Source organism: Microtus pennsylvanicus, chromosome X (genome assembly GCF_037038515.1).
Source record: "Microtus pennsylvanicus isolate mMicPen1 chromosome X, mMicPen1.hap1, whole genome shotgun sequence".
Classification (NCBI taxonomy): Eukaryota; Metazoa; Chordata; class Mammalia; order Rodentia; family Cricetidae; genus Microtus; species Microtus pennsylvanicus.
The window spans coordinates 100,041,404-100,044,064 of NC_134601.1; the positions used below are offsets into that span (position 1 = coordinate 100,041,404).

A 2,661-nucleotide genomic window follows, 5' to 3' on the forward strand; every position below is an offset into this window, starting at 1 on the left:
GGGTAAATATCTTCAGTCTAAAAAGTTTAGCATAGAGTGAGTGGTGCCAAGATTTGCTGGGAGCTTAGGCAAGGAACCTGAAGGAAGGTTGAAGACCCCAGAGAGCCCAAGACAGAAAGGGCTTTGCTAATTCTCAGCACTTTGTGTACCCAGTTAGTGCAGTGTACTAAAGCTCCCTGAAGCTTTCTCCCTTGGGGCTACAAGGAACCTTAGAGCTGTCAAATGAGAGTAGCAGAGGGGAGTGGCCCAGAAGCTAAAAAAAAAAAAAAAAACTTTATATAATCCTAGAACTGAGGGTGTTCAAACACTAGAAGGAAAGGAAGCCTTGGTGAATCTCAGCAGTGCCTGCAGGACACTCAGGAGCCCAGCAGCCCTGTGGGTATGGGGAAAGTTAAAGGAATATTGGTAAAAGGCAATGCTTTCAAAGAATAATTAAGGTGCTTCTATTATCTCATTTTCTCTGTCCAGGTATCCAAGTCACCTGCTCTGCAATATACTCACTGACCATATCCATCATGCCCAGGGGACAAAAGAGCAAGGCTCGGTCTCGTGAGAAACGCCGCCAGACCAAAACAGAATCCCAAGAGCTCAGGGGTACTCAGACCAGGGCACCAGAGAAAAGGGAGTCATCCTCTTCCTCTTCTAGTGCCTCTGGAGATGCTGTCCCAAGCATCCCTTCTGATGTCTTTTCCAAGTTATTTCAAGTAATGCCTCTTGCCACCAATTTCAGTATCTTCATTGCCTGCAAAATGTCTGATAAAAGTGTCAAGCGCAGACAGAAGAAAAATATGAGCTCCTCTAGTGGCCAGCATTCCAATAAGAGCCAACAGAATGATCTTCTAACAAGGAAGACAGGGATGCTGATGGTGTACATGCTCAGCAAGTACAAACAGAAAGAGCCCCTGTTGAGAGAAGAAATGCTGAATGTTGTCAACAAAAGATTCAAGGAGCAGTTCCCTGAGATCCTCAAGAAAGCTTCAAACTGCCTCGATTTGGTTTTTGGCCTAGAGCTGAGAGAAGTCCCTCCCAATGGTCAGACCTACATGCTTGTGAGCAAGCTAGATTTCGAGGATGATGGAAGTAGGAGCAGTGATATGGGTCTTCCCAACAGGGGCATTCTGATCCCTCTCCTAAGTGTGATCTATCTAAATGGCTACTGTGCCACAGAGGAGGAGGTCTGGCATTTCCTGAATATGCTAGGAGTCTATGATGGGGTCCCACATCTCATCTTTGGAGATGTCAGGAAGCTCATCACTAAAGATCTGGTACAGGAAAAGTACCTGGTATACCGTCAGGTTCCTGATGGTGATCCTCCTTCCTATCAGTTCCTGTGGGGTCCCAAAGCCTATGCTGAAACCAGCCAGGTAAAGGTGATGGAGTTTTTGGCCAGCATCAATGAAACTGGCTCTTCTACCTACTCATTCAATTATGAAGAAGCTTTGAGGGAAGAAGATAGAGCCTGTGCTGAAGGTGCAGCCCAGAGAAGCACTACATGCAAGACCTAGAGATGCTCTAAAACCAAGTCCAGCCTTCCTACCTGCTAATGAGATCTAAGGTAGTCTCCATTACATGATTGAAAGAGCCTACTAATCTTTGCTTTTGTGATGCTCGAATTAGTTATTGATAAAGCTGTTTAGTGTTTTTTTATCACTTGAAGTCAGAAGTTAAATAGAAAGATACCATAGATTATGCTTTCATAATGTTTATCAAGTTGAGGGTTGAAAGTTTGATTTGATGAGAAATGTGATTTGAAATTTCATAGGTAACTTTGGTGACGTACCATGAGATAATATAGAATTAGAATCTAGATGTTCCTAACAGGAGAAAAGAAGATAGAAGGAAAAATAGTGGGCTTTCAGTTTATAATTTGCTTTATTCCAAACTTCCTTTTTTCAAACATGTAAAAGATGCATACCTGGTTTGCTTATGATATTAAAGGATGTATAAGAAACTAAATCACAACAAATTGTATTTCTTGCTCAAGGTTTGTTCCCCCAAATGAATATGTTTTAATGAATAATAATAATGAAATCAGAATTAATGAAGGAAAAATTATTTAATGACAGTGTGAATCTTTACATTTGCAATGTTACATTACTTCGAGTGATTAGGTACTTCAGATCAGGATGGGGAATACATTGTGAAGAGCAATTGCCTAGCTGACATGTGTAGTCTTGTTTCATTCACTCCCACTATGGACATCTTATTTACTCTAGAAAGTAAGTCACTTGTATCAGATGTTAATGTATTTCTACCTATAAAAAGAATGATCATGTTAACATCCCAAATCACTCATGGCACAGGAACCTGTTCTCAAGAAGGTATACTAGGGTGAACTCACTCTAGACTTAATGGTGTTGGACATTTCCTAGAATTATTCAATCTCAGAGACAAAGTCAAAAGACACTGATATATGAACACACCTATAGAAGAATTGTAGGTATCAAAATATCAATGTAAGGTGCATAACGGAAAGAACTACCCCATCTATTTTCTGACAGAATCCCAATCAGAATTGCCAGTCTGATAAACCTTGGTTCACATACTCTTTTCAGGTTTAAAAGAGCTAAGGGCCTTGGAGACACCATGCTAATGTGAGGTGAGAAAGGAAGGCTAGGCTTTGGTAGACATTCACTAATGAACTGCAGTGAGGGTGACACG

General features: G+C 41.1%; 1 protein-coding gene across 1 annotated transcript; it reads left to right on the plus strand.

Annotated features, from left to right (window-relative positions):
- Window positions 1-515: 515 nt before the first annotated feature.
- On the plus strand, window positions 516-1,505 carry LOC142840435 (melanoma-associated antigen B4-like). Its single transcript, XM_075956957.1, has one exon. It carries the CDS (start codon window positions 516-518, stop codon window positions 1,503-1,505), a length of 990 nt encoding a protein of 329 aa, XP_075813072.1.
- The last annotated feature ends 1,156 nt before the right edge of the window (window positions 1,506-2,661 follow it).

Coding starts and splice junctions, on each gene's coding strand:
- LOC142840435 (XM_075956957.1), top strand. CDS start 516: ATGCCCAGGGGACAAAAGAGCAAGGCTCGGTCTCGTGAGAAACGCCGC.